At 40.6% G+C, this 20316-nt stretch overlaps 1 protein-coding gene across 1 annotated transcript; it reads left to right on the forward strand.

Annotated features, from left to right (window-relative positions):
- Positions 1 to 6191: 6191 nt before the first annotated feature.
- LOC116392962 (voltage-dependent calcium channel gamma-4 subunit) lies at positions 6192 to 17605 on the forward strand. Its single transcript, XM_031864820.1, has 4 exons — positions 6192 to 6781; positions 10468 to 10551; positions 11720 to 11860; positions 12328 to 17605. The coding sequence occupies exons 1-4, from the start codon at positions 6559 to 6561 to the stop codon at positions 12879 to 12881; spliced, it is 1002 nt and encodes a 333-aa protein (XP_031720680.1). The 5' UTR covers positions 6192 to 6558; the 3' UTR covers positions 12882 to 17605.
- Positions 17606 to 20316: the final 2711 nt, after the last annotated feature.

Genomic DNA, 20316 nt, shown 5'->3' on the forward strand with positions numbered 1-20316 from the left:
CAATGAGCTTGTTTTTTCGACTACTCTTGTCTGTAAAATGGACAGCAGAGTTAACACAGTGCCAGTGAACCCAGCAGTGGGTGAATGAGCTGTAACGGGGGCTGTCCGCAGGATGGAAAGAGCTAATCTGCATCGTGTACCGATGTGCCCACAAACTGAGTGAGCAGTTTCATGTATTGACCCGATGAGCTGGCACTTTCCCGAATTGATTACCCCCCCAACATTGAAACCGTGTGTTGCAAAGTGCTCTGTTGGTGATAATTAATACCCATTTAGTGGTGCACTCTTTAATCTAAACTGTTATCTGTCCCTGTTCTGCTCTAGTTTTAAGGAATAAAGTAATTTGTTTTATTATCGGACAAATTCCTCTGTCCCTCTTCTGTTGGTGATGAGAGGTAGCCGAGTACTTTTTGACAACAGCTCCATCTAGTGTCAAGTCTGTGGAGACACAAAGACGTGTTATCCGTCTTAAGTGTTGTTTCAGTACACTCAAGGGACCCTCAAGGGACTTTGGTGAGATTGACCCTTAAAGGGTTGAATGAGTAAGCACTTCACTGCTGCATCTCACCCAGAGGGCTCACCCAGAGTGCACTGTGGGTAAGATGTTCCTCTACACACCGTTCATTGAAAGAAAATCATACAAAAATATAGTAATAATAGTAGAAATAAAAACTTAATTTATACAGCACCTTTCAAAACTCTCTCATGCAGTGCTTTCCAATATAAACGGAGGAAAAAACACAGAGAGTAAAATTAACTAAATTGTCATAAAACACAAATACAACCAAAAAAGAAAAGCACTTTTAAAAAGTTGGTTTTAAAAGAGTCATAAGATGAGACAGAGTTTGCAGCCTGGATCTCCTCAGGTAGGTCATCCCATGGTCTAGTAGCCCTGACAGCATGTAAGAATCTGGACCATGGAACAACGAACAATGAAATATCTAAAGGTGCAGGAAGGGACATAAGGCAATAAGAGACCTGATAGATGAGCTCTCAGGGCTCTGTTCGTAATCAATAATATCTTTAAATAAATTCTAAGAGCAACAGGTAGCGAGTGTAGGGAAGCAAGGATCTGTGAAAACTGGCCATGTGGTTATAAATTATGTATGTAAACAAACAATATTTAGATATCTATCACATTCATTATGCTCAATTAGTAAACACGCTTCAGGGCAAGTTTGCACCCTTGTCAGTCCTCTGCTCTTCTCTCGCCCTGCCCCCTCACTCTGCCAGACGCCACTTGATGTGCGGCGTCTGTATCATCAAGTGCAGATGGACCCACTAGCTCAAGGCCATTGTTTAAAGGCAGTCTGGTGAGGCAAAATCTCCATACACGTAGTTTCAGATTTATTCTTAAGGGCATATTATTTAGTTGAATCTACCGACTGGAAGGTCAGGGCTGAAAGAAATTCTAAATAGATAACATTGTAATATGCAACTAATGCACCGATACTCTATAAAACTATCAATTTGAGAAAGCCAAGGAGCTATAGCTACAGGACCTTTATAATGGCAAAATCATATAAACATACAGTAACTCCCATGAGTGCAGCCCTACTCAACCAAGGAAGGAAGGTCATGAATAATGCATGACCCCCCCCCCCCCCCTCACACACACACACACTCGCCTTTTCCCTCAGTATTCGTATGTCTTTCATCCTCTTTTCTCCATCTCTCTGTTTTCTGTTTTTTCCCCGACGGATTGTGGAAAAGGCAAATCTTCGTCTGTTTGTCAGGCCGTCTCATTAATGCTGGCAGTTGAGGCTTTTTACTGCATCCCGCAGGACTTCCACTATGTCATGGCCTCTCTGTTCTGTGCTTACCTTGTTAAGGTGATTCATTAATGATTTGACTTCAAATGTTCCGATAGCACTGTATGCATGTGTATTTCACACTGCATCGAAGCGACTGATTAGCTCTGTTTCTTTTAGTGATTGAGCGTTCTGTTTCACTCCAACTGCGAACCCCCTGCGCTTTAAATCTGAGGCCAGAACAAACCAAAGTTCCTTTGAGACACAAAGAAGTCAGAAAGACCGCTGCTTCTCCTGCTAAGATGGACAAATAATAAAAACATACGGGCAATCTCTGAAAGCCCGAACAAGCTTGTAAGGATTTATATTATATATATGATAGTCTCTGTTTTAATGCTGTGTCTGAGTGGTTTTGATGTCACACTCATTTTTTAGCCCATATTTTTTGATAGTGTTGTTCGTGAGCTGAGTTGTGCATTTTCTTTTGTCCATCTCCAATACTACACCAAAATCCCAAATCCAAAGATCGTGTTTTAAAATCTTTTAAAAAGTAGAGACCCATCAGACAGACGGAGGTAGCTTTACTGTTACTTGAACAAAATTAAGGAAAAACAAGCAAGGACTCAATTCCATGATGGATGTTGATAACAAGCAGCAAACACACTCGTCTTTTTCATTTGGGCCATGATTGGGTCTGTGTGCATCTTCCACTTTTAACTGATTGGTGGTAAAAAAAACAAAAGAACACTAGTACTGAGATAGTTTTTTTGTGCTGTACACTGGAATAAATCACTGTGTTTATTCATTAAAGCTCAAGGGACAGAGAAAGAATAAAGAGAAGTGAAAACTAACAGCTTCTCTTCAGAGGTTTTATATCTAGTAGTTTTATATCTATATGACATGCATGTCACTGTAGCTCAGAATGCATGTGGAAGATCACAGACATTATGCATGTGCTTTAGTGATAAAGGTCTGAGTCGGAGATGAGCGGGGGATGTTGTCTTTTTTTGTTTGTTGTCAGAAGCAAGGATTGGCCCGAGTTGTGGAAGGGCAACACACGGAGTAATCTTCGCCCAGTATTTGTTTTATTTGAAGTTTACATAACACCACCAAGCAGTACAGGCTGGAAAAAAATAAACACAAATATACTTTTCAAGTCAACAAAAGAAAAGTTTGTCTAGGCACATGCCTATTGGGCCTAAAGGTCTGCAGCTGAAATGAAACAACATCAACTTCGTTAATGCATTACCCCTGAGGAGCTTCCACCCCTTTCATTTCAACACGAAGCTCCTCCTACAGAAGAACCAACGTTAGTCAATAATCAAGCAAGACAATGCAATGGTAACAACAAGAGTACTTACAAAAGACGATTCCTCAAAACAATGCAACCCCCCTCTGTACCATTGGAAGCTCTCATTTCCTGTTTGGCAGTTTGGACCCATGACCACATGACCAGCAGGTAATATGCAACAAACATTTGTGCAAGCACATATGCTTATATGCTTAACATATGTGTAGAGAGGTTGTGGTCGATTAATGGGTCAAATCCTAAACTTCCACCCAAGTGACTGGGATTTAAGTCCTATGAGGAGCCTATTTTTTACCCTTATTATTAACTGATTATTTAAAAAAGAAAATGTAATTATTATTATTACAGTAGGCTACAAGGGGTGCCCGATTGGGTGCAAATAGCATCGTTATCTACGGACACCTTAGACACGGACACGGTTAGAAATGGGGGAGGGGGGGAGCAAAATTTGCTGGTGTGAACTACTGCTTGTAATAGCATAGCAAGCCTCTGGCAGCCTAAGGGCTCAGTCTGCGTTTGCTTTCTTTTAGCCCAATCTCATATGCTCTTTATCTCTCTCTCTCTTCTGCTCCAGGCGCTGTCTCCACACACAACATCTCACTGCTGACTTCAGCAGCCAGCATCCATGTGTCTTTGCTTCACCTCTAACAATACTAAAAGACAAGCAAGACAACACGGTCATTATCTTAACACGGTCATTGTCTTAAACCCACAATCATAAGCATGATTTTAAGTGCATAGTAGTTAAATGTTAAATGTTTATGCTTAGTTTCTCTGTTCTACTTTGTTGTCTTTGATGTCCTTGTTTTTTATATTTCTCTTCTTGTATATTCTATGTATGTACGATGAGAGCAATGTGTAACCGGAGTCAAATTCCATGTATGCGCACGCATACATGGACAATAAAGCTGATTCTGATTCTGATTCTGATTCTGAATGTTTTCTGGTGAGGGAGCTGCACATTACTTCTTTTATTAGTAATTACTGTGCTATGATCCTTTACTAAATTCACTGCAAACTGAGAAAATTGTGGCGCATAAGTGTTTTCAAAATTCTCTCCAAAGCATGTTGATATTTTGATCGAAGATTCTCTGGATTCTTTGTTACTGACTACAGTCGCTAACTGAACAGACACCACCCTGCACATCTTTTTTCCACAAGAGAAACCTATAAGTTGTTTTGTAATTCTGTCCTTTTATGGCAGTCTTAAAATTATATACCATAATGTCATATTTATGAAAATGAACAGTTGTCATCATATTCAGCTGGTTTGTATCTGCTTTGCATATCCAAAGTTTTAATGTTTCCTCTCTCATTTCCTTTTTTTCCATCCCCATCTTACTTGGTCCCTCTTTTACTCATTTGCCTTACAAACATTCAAAGGCTTCCTCCTTCCTTCAGCCTACAATTTTTGCCAAAACCAGCCTGAATTTTGACAAAATAATTTCAAAAAAAATAACCAATTACTTCCATAATAGGTCCTCAGATTTCCTATCTAAATAGCCCTGGCACATTGGCACATTCACTCTATGCTGTAGACCAGGCAGCCATGCAGCATTAATCTCTTTCACTGGATAGGCCAGACTGTGGCAGCTACTCAAACTGGGAGAAAAACAAGCACAAAAAAGCAGTTAAGAAACACTAAGCAACACTTAAACTGACATAATTGTAAAACCAGTTCAGCGAGGTCATAGAGGAGGCGCTCTTGGCACTGGCCAAAACCTGCATGGAAGAAGAAAACACTATGAGAAAAGAGGAAGCTGGCAGAGGAGACTTCAATTACCAGAGTGGAATGGCAAGCTGTGCCAAAAGCACTCTCTCGAGTTAAGCAGGGAGAATGGTAGAAGGGAGTAGTGATGTTGAAAAGAATATGAGAATAAAACTCATTATCAGGGGCCCCTGTGCGCTCTCATTACTAAAGCCACTTTTCACAGGCTAGCTGAGAAGCCAACGTGTTAAAAGAAATGGCAGCACTCGGGCACATCTTGTCAGGATGCAAAACTAGCCCAAGAACAGTTAACTTGAAAGCCAAACTCCATGATACATGAAGTGAAGAATCGCAGACACAGCTGAGATGAAGTGGGGCAGATGGGTTACACAAAACTCAACTCGACTAGATGATGATGGGAAATGTCTCGGTCCTGATGCTGATATTTGTTTTGTGGTTAGGTTGGATAATTTATCACTTAAGATTTTTTTTAATCAAAAGTGGCATAAGCGCTTTCTTGGTCTAATTGTAATAAATGTTGGGGTTTTGGACTGGTGGTTGCATAAAATAATAGTGCTCTGGGAACTTGTGATGTAAAATGGTCACTATTTGCTGATATCTATGGACCAAACGAATAATAATCGGTAGATTAATTGAAAAAAAATTTGAGCTAAATCCTCTGCTGCATCACAGCCAAAAAATGTGGCCCAAATACAATATTGTCACTTGCTTTTCACAGAGATGGGACAGTACAAACATTTACAGCCCCGGCCAAACCCTGCAGGCTCCCGGGTTGCCTCTCTCACTGTGTGTCAGTGTAAAACAGATGATCACTCAACAGAAAGAGACCCCAAACGCCAGGGTTTAAAGTGACAGGCCTGGCCCTTTAGACATTCATTTAGGAGCATGACTTTCCGGTTGTGGTACATATTTATGTCTTACTTTTCTACTTTTAATATCTGGGTGATCTTGCAAGCCGACTGCTCTAACTTCACAGTGGTTTTGATCGATGTTTTAAGAAATATTTCATCAGTGGTGATGCTTTCAACTTCTTTTAAGTTGCTGCTACAGTAGTTCAGCCACACATCTCTCTAATCTTCGCTCTGCTGTCAGTGTTGGTGTTTTCATCCTTTGGTTGTTTTGGAAAACATTTGGTACCCAGTTTCAGAGCTGCATGTTTATGTGTGTATGCGCTTGTGTTTTGGTGTGTGGGTTAGTAGAACTGCTTGATTATTTTTTAATAGTGTGAAAGACAAACTGCGTTGTAAATGTTAAGTGTAAGTCTGATATTTTCTTTTTCCAGCAGCTGTTTAAGCCTCCGTTTCCCATTGGCTGGGCTACAGCCGTGGAAGGTGTGGTCTGGATGAACGATGCTGCATCCTTTGTTAAACCGTGCAGTTTAATATTGAATAGTAAAGAGGCATAGTCGTGTGTGGTTGCATAGGTCTTATGAATTTCCTTTAAATTGATCGTTAAAGTGCACTTCTACAAAGGATGCGTTTCCTTTTTTTTTATTCACACCTGTAGGAGGTATTGAAGGAGTCCAGTCAACTTGAAAGAATTCAACGAATTATGCGATCGCGTCAAACTCGGAAACTTGGATTAAACTCCGACTGACGTTTAGGAGGAAGAGGAGCGCAAAAAAATCGAGCAGTTAATGGTTGAGATTCTGCTTGATGAGAGGAGAAACCGCGAGACGCGAGCGCTTCCTCTCACCATGATCATGGGCACCGTGCGCTCCTCGCCGAGTGCGTAAGCTGCTGTGGAGGATCCACACATTATGAGACGACATGGCATGGTGTGACCGTGGGATTCAGACTTTGCTGGCCATCGTGGGCGCCTTCGCCGCCTTCAGTCTCATGACTATTGCCATTGGCACCGACTACTGGCTTTACTCCCGGGCGTACATCTGCAACGCCACTAATGCCACCACGGACGACTCCCAGGTGCAAACCAGAAAAGTCAGAGGCGACCTGACTCACTCCGGGCTGTGGAGGATCTGCTGTATCGAAGGTAAACCCAAGTGTAATAAGTTAGCAACTGTTATTCCATGAACATTGTCTTACTTTTTTGTTGTGCTGATTGGCACAGCATTTTGTCTGATCTCCTTCTGATTGTTTGTTTTACGGTGGTGAGGTGACAATGTACGCAGTTTGATTGATCAAATAGTCATTACATGGTCTGCCAGTGAAATAAACTGAATTTAAACGGATGTTAGAATTGGGAACCCTCAATGAAAATAACGCTGTTTGGTGTGACGACTCACTAAAAATTAAAACCTGCCAAGGGGTGCATCATCATCATCATCATCATCATCATCATCATCATCATCATCATCATCATCATCATCATTGTCAGTATTTTGAAGTATTGTTCAATGCGTTGAATATCGTTTTTTTTTAAGTTACGTGAACATTATATTGAATAGGGAGAGAAAGTGCTACTTGTTGCGCGCAAAGGCGTAGTTGTGCGTGCGTTATTCTACGTTTGCGTCACCTTTCACTGTAAATGATTTAGTAAATCACAGATTATGACATAGAGCCCAAGTCTAATGTTTTTTATGTCTTACATTTCAGCAAGTAATGTCTCTTACTAGTTATAATTTAAGGATTCGTCCTAATTGTCTCAGCAACTTGATATGGTTGCTTGGCAACTACTTCCATAACATCGCTTAGACTGATGCAAAACATTTCAGCTACAGAAGTGATTAGCATGAAACGGACTTGCTTCATGAAATCCTGCCAACATTTTCTCAGCTGTGTATCAATGATCCAGTATCACACGCCTGGGGAGTGTTGGGTTGGGCTTCCTGCGCTGGTTGAGCGGCTAGTTGTTGTTTGGGCACGTGTGCGCACCATTGCGCGCGACTGCTGCATTGGAGAGAAGCCAGATCGATGAGATCAATCAGTTGATCCTTAAAAACCTATTCACCAGTGACTCCTTTCATCAGCCCAGCCTGATGTTTCGCTGTCCACTGCTGCTGGTGCTGAAACCTCCACTCTGAATGATTGTTTTTTCTTCTGACAACCCAGCTAAATAAAAAGAATGCCAGACAACCTCAGATGCATGAGGCCAATCATGGCACACTGTAGAAATAGTAATTTGCTGACTTGTTAAGTATTCTTTTTGTAAACACCCCAACTCAAGGCAGAATTTGGTTGATCAGCGTTTCCACACTTGCCTACAGGTGGTACTTTGGCGTGTTTATCACTGTTCATTTGTGTTTTGCAGCCTAACAGAAGTTGCAGTAATCCCAGAGGAAAAAGTACACACAAGCAATTTGTTGTGTACTATGATTGCATTTGAATTGTTCCAATCACATCACAGCATTAACAATGAGCACATCACTGAATAGTACAGTACAGCCTACCGTTTTTTATGACATTTGACCTATTCATTTCTCTAGTGCTTATTGAAGAAGGGCGCTTGCACTAGTGAAATTCAATTTAACTGGCCTTTGGTGGTGACACAAGTGTAGCTACAACTGATGCTGGATGAGCCCAAATGACTTTCCAAGACATTGGCTAAGTCTAAATAGGAATGATATCCAATCAGATAATTAACTTTAAAGTCTGGGTTCTATATATTCTATAAATGTCAACATTTGTAGAAATTCTGTGAGTTCCTGCCTACCTTATGTACATTTCTCCTTTGCGGTTGATTTTTTTTTCTCATTTATACTTTTTACAAGACTAAATACGGGTCAGAGGTTTAATTGTCCACTCATTTCGCTATCCATTTTTCAGATAGAACAAAGAACAAGATGAAATCCAACCAGTTTGCATTAGGTCAAATGAGCAGCATAAATAATGGGTAAGCCCCGGCACACTTGGCTAACCTTGTAGAAGAAATTACATGCGTGTCTCTCTTACGTGCCTTGTAGAACAAGGAGGTGGTTCACTGAAGGCGAGCAATGATGGCAAATTAGCTTTTAAAGGAAACAAGTCTTGTTCTGCAGCCAGCGATGCTGGAATATGACAAGAACTCTCACTTAAGCCAACCACCCCTGATCACTGAACATGCTGGAGTGGCGCTAAAATACTTTGATGTGTTTGAGACAGACATTGGGTCTGACTTCAAATAGACAAATCCTACTGATTTGCGTTGAGCCACCATCTCACCAAGTTTTTGTTCTTAATGTGATTATTTGGGATTATCTGTGTCATAAAGGCTGCTTTCTGGTTTTCCTGGCTTTGTTAGTGTGTATGTGTGTTTCTGTGGGAGTATTTGTGTGTGTGTGTGCGTGGGTGTGTGTTAGTCTGGTGAATGCATCAGTAAGATGTCAAAGGCGTCCTCTGAGCTAACTAGAAATGGGAGGGGTGGGGGGGTTGCTATGGTGAAGCTATGCTGAGTAATAAAAGATGGGCCCCGTTCTCTCAGACAGATGGGCTCTAAGGAAATACCTCCCCAACTGAGCTCACTCGCTTTCCCTCTCCTCTCTCTCTCTCCATTTTTCTCATTGTCATTACTGCTGCCTTCTGTGTATTTTTTATTAATAAAGTTATTTAACTTTGACATCTTCACTTCATGTTTGTTTGTACAAAAGAACCCTTGATTCTTTATTATCTTTTACCCTGCACCTGTCACTGCGTTTTCTTAGACCGTTGGCTGCCACAATCAGGAGAAAACATCCAATTACACTGAAACATTGATCTTATAGATATAAAATACATGCAAGGTACACACCCGGTATAGTGATTATATTACTGAGTGATTATGCTTATGTGTCGATCCAAAGAAACCGCTGTATATAAAAGATCAAAAGGAAGCCGAGAGGGAGTTGAAGAGGAAAACATTTTAGAACACGGGAGGGAGAGAAGTGGGTAATTGAGACATGATGGTGGCAAGAGTGTTGTCAAAAGAGACAGAAGATGAGAGTTTAAAGAGACTGAGAGGATAAAGAGAGTGGAGTAGGTGAAGATAGACCGGGTCTGGGCTGTTAAGGATGTTTTATAATTGTATTCTTTCGTTCTCTTTCCCAGTAGTGTTGGACATTATCCATGAAGATCTAGCACACAAGTATGATGTTAAAATGTTGCATAGTTTACATACTGAAGGGGTGCATTTAAATCAGGCAAATCTGCTGAGCAGATGTGAATCAGTTGGTCCAGTTGGGTTTTCTTTTTTCAGGTGAGAAGATAAACCTTTTGAGGAAATTGTGTTTATTGAAGGAGCATACACAGTAGCAAAGGCAGAAATGATAGGATGTGGCAGAAGAATCAGACGTCTGCCTTTTAATTCAAAGTTTAACCTTTCAATATTCATAATGCTCCAATGTTTTATTCTCTTAAAAGTGCAGGGAAGATTTTCTCGATGAAGAGACTGGGTCTTTGAATAGAAGGTGCCTGAGGGCTTGAGAACTTGAGAACCCCAGATCCACAGCAGCCTGTCCTCAAATGCTTTCTGACACGGTTAGAGGTGAAAACAAGACAGTTCAGCATTAGTTCAGAGACTCTTTACCCAGAATTGGCTCCAGTTTTCTTTAACTTATTTGTCTCCTGATCCTAAAAGCTGCACGTTGATCAGTGGATGGTCAACATGTAGTTCCTTTTATACCATCTATCTTAATTGGAGAATCTCATGTTCGGCTTCATTACAAGGCCCAGTATTTTCCTTAAACTGTTATGATTTCATCCATGCACAATCTGTTACTGCCATCAGTCTCATTCACGCTGAATGTGCTTTTTGTTTCTCAACAGGTATCAACAAAGGAAGCTGTTATCGAATCAATCATTTTCCAGACGATAACGACTACGATACAGACAGCTCAGAGTACATCTTACGTAAGTCACTGCAACCTCTTCATCTCCAAACACTTAAACCGTTATCACAAGGGTACTTAATGTGTCATGACATCTCTGTCCCTCCCACTTAAAGGCTTGATGCCATGACAGCAATTGGAGCTATAGAGATGATGGAGTGTGTTGTGTGCTGATGAGTAAAATGTTTAACTGAAAATTGTCTAAACACTATGAATGGTCTTATTGCAGTTCAAACCATCTCTCCATTTTGCTTGAGGTTTCAGATTAGCTTCACTCTGCATATCACATGTGGCTTCTAGTTTGATGCCCTGTGCCCAAAGCAACTGTTTCCATAGTTGCAGATATCTAAAATGATTCATTTCAAGATGCTCATGGACTCACTTGGTTAGTGTCATCTGTTGAACCTGAGGCCTTTGCTGCTCTTCTGTCACTCCCTTTATTTCTATGTACACTTATGGCAGCGTTACGACATGTGTCAGCCAGGAGTGCCTTGTATTGTTATTTTTAGGAAAGCTTAAGCTGTCCCAAATGCCATCAATTGGCATGTGAATATTGCCATGAATGACCGTATAATGGGATACCTGTTATGTAAAATAACTTGATGCAGAAAACATAATGCCTTTGGTCACAGCTGTCGCCGAAATGGGGGTCGGCTCAAAATCATAGCTGCTACCTAGCGCTATTACAGCTCCGAAACCCCTCAGGGAACCTTTAGTACCATATAATTTAAACTAGTCTGATCAATAGTTTTGTATTAACAATGGATTCAATGACTATGTAAAATGTGAAAGGTGTTTATCCTACACACAGAGAATCATCACCTGCAGTTCCCCTCAGCTCTGCCGAGCATTTTAGTGTCTCTAAGCTCATTGTTTTGGTTTTACAGCCTGCAACTTTACTGTTGGTTCAGCAGCTGCTGGAAAAGCAAAAAAAAAAGCTCTGATAAATCTATTGGACACTACCCTCCCACTAGTTAATGTTGGATTTGCCAGGGGGACAGAGATATTATATTACTACTACTACTACTTCAACTGGTTCTACTTTTAGCCTTACTTTATTGGCACCATTGTCATCGTAAATGAATCGCAAGCTGGTCAGCCTTTGTATTCATATCTTTAAAGCTATGTGTTTCTTCGTTTGACGTACTGACAAGAAGGTTCCACTGTTTCTCCCTGTCTCGTATGAACAGGTGTAGTGCGTGCATCGAGCCTATTCCCTCTTCTCAGCACCGCTCTGCTGATGTTGGGCGGCCTGTGTGTGGGAGTCGGACGCATCTACAACAACAAGAACAACATCCTGCTCACTGCTGGCATCCTGTTTGTGGCTGCAGGTAGCATGAGACTGGCAGCACACTTCAGATGAACACACAAACAACGAATAGATTCTGTGCACAAACAGAAAGAGGGAGGAGGACATAAGCAGTCAGAAATAGAAGACAAGACACATGAGGGTCTCCCTTTGTCTTGTCGTCTTTCTTTTAAAGTTACCTTAACTATTCCTGTAATTCAACAAAAACAACAAGTGCCCATACCTTTAACACACTTTGCATCTTCTCTTTTTCCTTGAATCCATTATCTCTCTAATTGGCAGTGAAATATAATTATTTCTGATTATTCAAAGAAAATCTGCAGAGAAGGTGTGAACTGTCAAGTAGCTTACTTGTTAACACTCAATAAGGAATAGACCTAACTTTTAAAGTTGATTTACTCAGGTGTTGAATGTGATTAAAGTATAGATGTAGAGAGGTGGAGTTTGTCAACCCAAAATCTCTTCTCCGCTCATCTCTCTTCTATTCAGGCCTGAGCAACATCATTGGCATCATCGTCTACATCTCCAGCAACGCCGGGGATCCCAGTGACAAGAAAGACGAGGACAAGAAGAACCACTACAACTACGGCTGGTCCTTTTACTTCGGCGCCCTCTCCTTCATCGTGGCTGAATCCGTGGGTGTTCTTGCAGTCAACATTTACATCGAGAAAAACCAAGAGACGCGTTTCCGAGCCCGTCGTGACTTCATCAAAACCACCTCATCTTCTTCACCATACTCTCGCATCCCAAGTTACCGCTACCGGCGAAGGCGTTCGCGCTCCAGTTCGAGGTCAAGCGACCCATCCCGCGAGCCCTCCCCGGTGGGGAGGAAGATCGGGAGAGGAAGTGGGGGAGGAGGTTTGGGGATGGGTTTGCCAATGGGGGATATATCTCTGTACGCCCTTAGCAGGGACCCCCTGAAGGGCGGAAGTGCAACTGCAGGGCCCTACAGTCCAGAGAGGGACTCTGGGTTTTTACAAGTTCACAACTGCTTCCAGAAAGATCTGAAAGATGGAGTGAACAGGAGGACCACACCAGTATGAGGTCAGGAGTGTATTGCTGTGTAAAACCATATGCTTGATGGAAGGCATTAGATATTGTACAGTTGATGAGAAAGGGCAATTCCTCTCCGGGGCTGTTCAGGCAGCAACGGTGTTGAAAGGTCAGCGCTTAAAATAGGTTTTCGTTGCGTCCCTCTGTGACAGAAAAGTGCCGATCTACGTTTCATTTGGTGGAAGACGAAAGGTGATATTAAGAATAACCTTTTATGATAAGACTGTATCTGAAAAGTGGATGCAGATATTTTGTAGCAAGAGTTAAATAATAAATGCTGAAAAATCGTCCTTGTTCTGGCATTCTTTTGACAATTGCCTGATAAATTAATTAAGCTTTTAAATGCTGAATATTGAAATCAGGTAATGTTTTTCTGCTAAAAATACCTGGATAGTCTTTTAGAAATCAAATTATTTCTTTTATTGTGAGACAAAAAAAAATTTGTGAAAATGAAGTGATTCATGTGATTGTTTGAGTATTAATGTATTGTATTTGCAACTTAACACAACTGGTGCTAACTTAATTTGTACACCTTTGATAGTCTTAAGCCTTTTCAACTGCCATTTAAATACTTCTACTCTATCTCAAAAACCTCTCACAAGCTTGTATGTGAGTCAGGTAGTAAATATGCTTGCTACAGTATGTGAAATGTGTGTGACACTGCCATACTATGACACATGTATAGCAACACAGTCTCATGGAAGTTTGTGAAATCGTAATGAAATGCAATCTATTGGTTTTGTGTACTGGGACATGCATTGTCCGTATTTTCGTGTCGCTCTAAACTTTTTTTCTGGACGACATTACATTTAAAAAAAAGTTAGGTTCAGGCAACAAAACCACTTAGTTAGGTTCTGGAAAGACATCATGGTTGGGCTTTAAATAACTATTTACAGTTACCACAACATGGTGTCGAACACCGGTCTCGTGGATGAAAGTGTTTGTTGGACCCATCCACCTCCTTCCCTGCCCTGCACCGCCCTGCCCCGCCCTGCCCCGCCCCGCCCCGCTCTGCCCCGCCCCGCCTGCCCCGCCCACCATAAACAGTCTTTTTGTATATTAAATACTACATCACTTGCTCTGATTGTTGCGTAGTCATGGATGCATTTAATGTATGTGTCCACCATGCAAAAGGGTCCTAATTGACTTTCGATTGGAATTATTTTTGTTTTGAACGACAGACAATTCCGTCTTATGCACACAAAACCAATAGAATGCATTCTGTGACTATTGCCCGACCTGCCATGATATTGGGCTGCATACAGATATCTGTAGATATACATCAACAAAAATGACTATAGGCGCACATAATGTCAGTACATTTCAGTCTGCAGTGTGACGTATCAGCGTAAACATTATTTGTACAGACTGTGTACTTCGCTCTCCATTTGCTCAGGGATGATGTGTAGAACAAATGATTATTACTTTTAGAGATGTAGAGCTAATCATGAAAGAGAACAAATATGTTTACGGTATTTTGGTTTTCCTTACCGAAGCCTCACAGTTTATTAGTTGGCACGTGTAAATACAGAGGAGAGATCACGCTGTGTGTGTTGATGTTAACTCTTGTTTCTGTAACTACTGCCTTTTACGTTCAGAGGGTTTTTGATATGTTTGTAGCCAATGCATAAGTTCTATTTAAAGTATTTCTGTACTCTTACTGCCCTGTATTTTGACAACATTCATTGCAATTATTAATGCATGACAGATATTGAAAGATTGCACTATTATGGCAATGGACAGCTACATTTGTATGCAAATCCAGTTATTTGTTGGTCTATCAACCAGAAAATTACATCCATTTTACAAGCAACAAGCACATTGTGTCACATGGTTTAATTTTGTCCTGTAAGGTTTCTGTGAATCTGTGAGTGTTAACGGGTCACAAATTGAGCCAGTGTTTGATGGAAAACTATTATATCTAACCAACTAAGCAACATGATCTTCTTAGCCACAGATAATTCTATTAAAATAGATAGTTTAGAATGTTGTATGACATGCAGAGAGGTCAACGTAGATTGACATGCCTGGACACGTGGGTATGCTGAGTCTGAGTATCTGGGATAGCTTCCCGGTGACCTCTGACCAGAAGGATTAAAGCGGTGGGCAGCAACAGAAGGCATGAGAATAATCACCTGTTGCATGTGGACAGTGGGGGCATTTTATCATCCCATATAAATGTGTGAGTTGTTGTAAGAGCTCTATTAAGGACTTTTATTGTATTCATTGGGTTTTAGAATTGCAAGTCTTTGGAAAATGTGTTGTGTTGTTTGTCAGTTTTTGGATTTTTTTATGTTATGATCTGATTTCCATGTGGAGAGGATGTATCATTATGGAAATGATTGGTTTATTTTCTCCTTTGCTTATTTCAGCCAAAGGTTGTGAACAATCCACTGCTGAAATGGTGCCCCACCCAGGGTGACTCCTCCCCTCTCCTTCCATGCTGGGAAGACAAAAACCTTAACCCTGATGTTTTGCATCACAATTAAAGAACAGCAATTCTAAATAGTTAATGGGGACACTCAACTTAGCAATTACAGTTAACTTCACCTTTAGACCTGCTTGTGGTTTAATGGCAAATATGAACAGAGAATTGATTCACTGCATTTGCTATTCTTAGAGGAAGTATTGTGCTTATGAGACGAAGCTGATGGGTCTCCTATGCTCTGCTATGAAATTGTGTGTCAGACAGCCGGGCAACCACAGGGGGTTAAAATAAATCTACATCAGGTAACTTAATGCTTGATTGAACTAACAGGCTCCCAAATGCTCATCCAGACTTCAAAAAGCATTTTTCTTGAAACAAGAGATGGAGCAAAGTGAGCATTGTATGTGTGTGAAGGGTTAGTACGAGTTGAATTTACTCTTTCTTTAGTACACGCTTGACTGGATTAAAACAGTGCCATGTGAGGGCGTGGAGTCTCTGCAGAGAGTCTCTGCTCTGTCAGCTGTAGTTGTCATTCAAGTCACCGATGTAGAGAAGGGGAAGCCTTGAATTAGAATAGACTTCTTTTCATTCTGCGTTTGTGTGATGTAGCCTATCTATGTTATACCAAACTGGTCTGATGACCTTGTTTTCCATTCCAGCCCTGAATTCAAGAGTCTTTTCACCCCTCTCCTCTGTCCAACACCCAGACTGTTAAGCCCTCTGAATTTCAATGCCGCTAACCCTCACTGATATTTTCATTCACAAAAAAGCTGCACCCCCACTCCCTCATGTCGCGCGCCAGTGAATCTTCCCCTCCGGTAATTAAGAGGAAAATGGCGGGGTCAAAACTCCATGCAGTCACAGGACTAGTCAACATGCTTGTCGGTACCCTTGCTGTGCAGAAAAGATAAAATAATGCTTTTAAACTCTACTATACTCAGTATACTCAGGTACTGTCTTTGCACCTTGATTTGTTGACGTGACAAATGGTTCAGCAGTGTTTCACACTTCAGGTATCTTTATACTCAACCTGATACACCTGATGCCATAACAAAGATTTATTTTAAAAAGTACTTTAACAGCTATAATTTTAGTGATAAAAAGCTACTTCAAGATATTTCGGATGTAGTTGCAGATCGTACATCTCTTGTAACACATGAAGGGATGACAAAGGCTCATTTTTGAACGATATTAAAAATATGATTGGCAGGTGTAAGTGTTTCAATGATTTGTAATCAAATTGGGAATACATTTTGTATAAAAGGGAGCCATCAATTGACACTAGATTTTCTGCAGCTTATCTGAAAACAAGCAAACATCTCTCACTGTAAACCTGTGACTATAACCTAATTACCCTTTAAACATGCTCTAACGAAGGAGGGTATAACCCTTCACCTAACCCTTCAGCTGATATATGGAGCCCGTTTCTTCCTCCCTTAAACTCAAACTAAATTAAATGATACTTCACCACTTGCGTGCATTAAAGTTTTTGTTATGATTCAATTATTTAATAAATAACCTCCAAAAAGAAAGAGTGTATAAAATCAAGACAACTACATGAGTAAGAGATTTCAATATACGTATTAAATTGGTACACTAAAGAACTGGGGCCATGTGAAACCTTTTTTTCATTTTAAAGGTACAGTGTGTAGCATTTCAGGAATTCTACTCGCGGAAATAGAATATCATATTCATATGTTTTCATTTGTGTATGATCACCTAAAATGGAATTGTTGTGTTTTTGTTGAGCTCTTTATATCCAGATAGGGAGCGGGTCCTCTTCAAGGAGTCGGCCGTGTTGCACCGTCATGTTTCTGGAGGAGCACAGAAAGGACATAGCAAACACTAGCCAACTAATGCCACAATAAAGTAGTGTTATTATGGTAAGGAAGGCCTTTGAGTGAGGCCAACAGCGAGACCATGCTTTTGCAGTCTTTGAAAGGGAGGAGTAAACGGAGGGGTATTTAGTCGGTTGCAATTTGCGACCACACCACTCGATGCCACCAAATCCTACACACTGTGCCTTTTTAGTAATTTTTTCCATAACTGTGGTTTATAAACTTCTGGTGTACAACCCTCAACCTTCTATGGTCTGCTTGGAATTCTTACCCTTTTCTGTTTCGTTCAGGACTTGCATGTTTGGTGAAATAGAAACATATATCAATAGTGTATCATTTATGGTACTACTGGGCCTGTAAATACCAAGTGTCTTTAATTATTTCCATGAGAGGTTTGTAATGTATCATTTTGCTGATAAATTACTCTGAAATAAAAAAGTGAATAGAATTTAAACATCTGTTTGATTTTCTTTTAAGGCATAGAGTTTGCTCATTATGATTTATGATAAAAAGATTTAAGCACATTGATTTGATTTGTTTGTCTTATCCCCATGATCCCAACTGGTCAAGCAAGTCAAGTTTATTTGTATTGCCTAATATCACACACAACAACTGGGGGGAGCTTACACCCTTACTAACCATAACCCTACAACAGTCATTGTTCTCAACCCAGCAATAGTTCTCTAAGAAGAAAAGTAAAAACTCCCCCTAAACTCTAAGCACATGAAAAAAAAAACAGTCTTGACCGCAAGAATTATTTCCTCGGGTTGTCTGTCCATTCATTTGTCCCAATCTAATGAACGTGATATCTCAGGAACGCCTTGAAGAAATGTCTTCAAATTTGGCACAAATATCTACTTTGACTCAAGTATGAACTGACTCGAATTTGGTGATTCAAGTTCAAGGCCACTGTGACAGTTTCCCAGAAACATCAAAAAGTATGAAACAATTACATTCTGGACAGACATGGATGGTGGCGGCATACAGCCACAAGGCAAACATTGTTTATGACATACTCTACTGAGACTTTTTTATTTTTTGAATAATAAAAAAAATGACATATTTTTCGACATACCATAGCATAATGTTAAGTTCGTCATTTTCCTCATTCATTAATTAATAATTATTTTAAAAGTGATTTAGTATCACAAATGTAAAATTCAAACACATTTGAGTCGGCTCCTCACATCACCTAACATGGCCTTCAAATCATCAAGCACTCAGGCAAACACCCGCTATAAATCAGACTCACCATGTTTTTAGGATGCATGAGTCTCAAAGTCAAAATAGATTGGCGTATGAGTAGTAAAGATATTTTGATCGGGCACAAGTACAATGCCAAACTACTGGCGTTTCATAGTGGTGTCCTATATGTCACAAATAGTTCAAAGGAGTAAGGGGTAAGCGTCAGACAGTTGTGTAAGAGCTTCAGAATCACAGGGGCTTATCTCAACTCACCATTGCACCAACTGTTCTCTGCCATGGCCATTGAAATCAGCTTTTCTCACAGACTTGCTAGTAGGAAAAGCACAGATGTTTCTAATAACACTAACAATGGCTGTTTTCTCTTCAAGTGTTTCAGTGAGAGTGACTGTGAGCAAGCATGAACAATATAGCAGGAACCTGAAACTGAAGCAGCTAACTGGAATTCAGCTGTCATTCATTTCACTACCTGTGCTTTTCTTACTGTGACAAGTTAACACGTCGTCTGTGAAAAAGGCAGATTGAAGCTGTTACCTGCTGTCGAAAACACAGCAGAATGGAGCAGGTTCAAGCACTTTAGATGGGCAAATGCTGAAGCAGAAGGAGACAAGAGTGGGCTGACAAGGTTACAAAAAGATGTGCAATAACAACATCTAAATCAGAATTATTCTTGTTAAAGTAAATACCTGTGCCCATCTGAACCTTCAAATGAGGCTACATGTAGCCTCATTTGCAGGAAACGTGATGAATTTTGCATGGCATAACACTTATTAGAGCTCATGTTTTCTATTCTTTTTCATAGGTATTGTTACTTCTGCAGGGCCTCTAGGGTGACGTATCCACTCATACTCCTCAGTACGATATAAACTGTAATTTGTTGGATGAAAATATTATGATAGTTTTCTCAGAAGGACATCAGTCAGCAGATGAATGCCCCCCTCACTGATTTCACCTTTTAAACCCACTTCTGATACGTTCACACAAGTGTGTAGAAATGTTAAAGAATAATTTTACCCGGCCGCTGTAGCGATGACACATTGGCCATCTGAAAAAAGAAACAGTTGATCCCTGGAATTATTAACCCTCCTGTCGTGTTCGTTTCTCCCCCCTTACTTTAGTGTTCCCGGTCAAATGTGACCGGTCTGTTTTAACTGCTCTTACATTAACACAAAACCATTAATCATCACCAAATTTTATTTAGCACCCTTTTAAGCTGTAAACAATGTCTCAGACTAATGGTTTATATGAACAACTGCTGTGAATATACAAAGAATAGACACTGGAAATGTATCGCTAAATTAATTGAAACTGTTGTAAGTACATTGTTGACAGGAATATAGGCCTCCTGGACTCCGCATCCCACAGACTTTTTCTAGCCTCATTGTTTGACCGATATAAACAATTGAACAATTGATGGCTCTGCTGATGCAGAATCAACAGAGCCATGTAGGCTTGGAGGTCTACCTGGTCCAATGCTTTTCACTTGTCCCCAAACACACGCCTCCCCTCCAGGGTTGTCATGTCCAGTATAATACCCTCAATGGACTCTGGTGAAAAGAGTTGGAAACTGGATTTGATGTCATCCAGTTTTCAACTCTCGCTCTGCCTCCTCTGTCCTGGGAGGATGAATACCAGAGCAAGTTGCAACCCTTGGACTGGAATGTCACCTCAGGTGCCTGTTCCTCTGGTGCCACTTCCTCGCCATCTGTTGACTGGTCAGTCTCATAATAGTCCGGATCGAAATCAGGATCAATGTTGTCTTCAATTTCTGAGACATCTTCCTCTATCTCCGGTTCAATCTCCTCTTCATCTGGTTCAACAATTAGGTCCAGAGCCTCTCTGACAGAAAATCGCCTCATCAGTGGCCTACCCATTGTGCTCACAGAGTAAAATGAGAGCAAGGCACAAATAAAGGTTTATATAGGGGGCAAGTGAGAAGATATGAAACATTGTTTA

This window comes from Anarrhichthys ocellatus, unplaced genomic scaffold (assembly GCF_004355925.1).
Source record: "Anarrhichthys ocellatus isolate YVR2014 unplaced genomic scaffold, GSC_Weel_1.0 scaffold31, whole genome shotgun sequence".
Taxonomy (NCBI): domain Eukaryota; kingdom Metazoa; phylum Chordata; class Actinopteri; order Perciformes; family Anarhichadidae; genus Anarrhichthys; species Anarrhichthys ocellatus.

What these genes read in the sequence shown, in the direction of transcription:
- LOC116392962 (XM_031864820.1), top strand. Translation starts at nt 6,559, where the DNA reads ATGGCATGGTGTGACCGTGGGATTCAGACTTTGCTGGCCATCGTGGGC. An exon ending in GAGGATCTGCTGTATCGAAG is followed by an intron (nt 6,782 to 10,467) that starts GTAAACCCAAGT and finishes GTTTCTCAACAG; the next exon opens with GTATCAACAAAGGAAGCTGT. An exon ending in CATCCTGTTTGTGGCTGCAG is followed by an intron (nt 11,861 to 12,327) that starts GTAGCATGAGAC and finishes TCTTCTATTCAG; the next exon opens with GCCTGAGCAACATCATTGGC.